General features: G+C 56.6%; 1 protein-coding gene across 1 annotated transcript in view; it reads right to left on the bottom strand.

The window, feature by feature from the left end:
* LOC104910306 (maestro heat-like repeat-containing protein family member 2B) overlaps window positions 1–1,485 on the bottom strand; it is a gene marked incomplete at its 3' end in the record, with an annotated part of 8,777 nt that overhangs the window by 6,216 nt on the left and 1,076 nt on the right. The window contains exons 2-7 of the mRNA XM_019614336.1: window positions 1,434–1,470; window positions 1,275–1,348; window positions 824–943; window positions 571–678; window positions 224–383; window positions 13–116 (exon numbers count right to left, since the gene is read on the bottom strand). Coding sequence (XP_019469881.1) covers window positions 13–116; window positions 224–383; window positions 571–678; window positions 824–943; window positions 1,275–1,348; window positions 1,434–1,470 — 603 coding nt within the window. The remainder of the gene's footprint in view (window positions 1–12; window positions 117–223; window positions 384–570; window positions 679–823; window positions 944–1,274; window positions 1,349–1,433; window positions 1,471–1,485) is intronic.

The raw sequence follows: 1,485 nt of genomic DNA on the forward strand, positions 1-1,485 counted from the left end.
ATGGACACCGGCACGTTCGGCCATGCTGCTTCCTTCTTGGGGCTTGTGGCACCGGCCTCTGGAGCGTCTACTCACCAACAGGCGCACCAGCAGTGTCTGGGGAGTCAGCAGGGGGCCTGCGGGGAGAAAGAAGTGCTGAGTGCCCTGCCGCATGCACCTCCACTGTCCCTTCTGGGTGCTAATACAGGTCAGCAGAGCTCACTGAGGGAGTTTCTGCTCCTACCTTGAAACACGGAGCTGAGGAAATGTGGATCCAGCTCTTCTATCTCCCGCGCTACCAGGTCCTCTCTCTCTGCCAAGGTTTGGATGCAGCGGGAGATCGGGATCAGCATGCCCGTGTATTGGGCTGGAACCACATAGAGCAGCAGCCGCGGCCACAGAAGCTGTAGAGAACAAGTCAGTTGAGTGTGTCAGCGTTCCTGCCTCCGCTCAGAGATGAAGAGGACTCTGAATTTCCCTGAGTTTTGTGTGCTTCAGAGCACGTTGGAGGAGAGACCTGGGGTGTTGGAATGGGACGAGGAACACGTGGTGTGAAGGCAAGGAGCGGCAGCAGGGCAGAGTGTGACTTACTTTGGTCATCCCTCTCACTGAGAAATTCAGCGACCCCAGGATGTTCATGCACAGTTGTTGGAGAGCTCCTTCTTCCTGGGCCTCGTGAGCAGAAAGGTCTCCGGCTACCTGCACAACATTGTTGTTATAACAACAGTTACTCTCAGTTCTCAGGAGCTTCTCAGGAGGTTCAGGTGTGGCCTCACTGGTGCTTCTGTGCTAGCCTCTGAGCAGCATAGGCCTTCCAAAGGAAGATGCAGCCCACTGTCCTTACCCTTTTTCCTGTGCTACGGCTGAACTCACTGAAGATATGCCCCACCACGTCCCAGGATGAGCAGCTCTGGGCATCAGTGCTGAGCAGCTCCTTGATGAAACTCAGAATGGCCCTCCTCACCTGCCAGGAGTCAATTGTGGGTTTGATTTTCCTGGTCAGAAGGCAAAGGGAAGCTACATGCTCGTTGGGACAGCCCTTTGGGCGTGAGCGGAGACAACGAGAGCAGAGGTCAAGCCTTGGCTTTTGAGGTGAGGGCCAGGTCTTAGCACCAGGCTGTGCACTTTCCAAGCGCAGCACACGGACCTGCCTGCTCACTCTGCCTGCTCTCCCCATAGGTCCCATCGCAACCATGTGGTCAATGTCCCAGCACCTCCCTGGTCACCCCAGGCCTGCCCATGTTGGCAGCAGCATCACCACCCTGACAGCGCTTTCCTTTCCCAAACTAGCTCACCCGGATCCTGGGGTCACTGCACACACGCTGCACAGCCTCTGCAACCTGGGGCATCTTCTCCATCATCATGGACTCTGCAAGAGATGTGCAGAAGCATGCGTAGAGACACAACCCTGATGGCAAAAGGGATCCCTGCAAATAGCGACCCACGGTACTGACCATCAGAGCAAGCTAGAGCACTGAGCAGACCCCAGGGCTGCCACGCATCCAG

The sequence above is a fragment of the Meleagris gallopavo genome, chromosome 3 (assembly GCF_000146605.3).
Source record: "Meleagris gallopavo isolate NT-WF06-2002-E0010 breed Aviagen turkey brand Nicholas breeding stock chromosome 3, Turkey_5.1, whole genome shotgun sequence".
NCBI classification, from domain to species: Eukaryota; Metazoa; Chordata; class Aves; order Galliformes; family Phasianidae; genus Meleagris; species Meleagris gallopavo.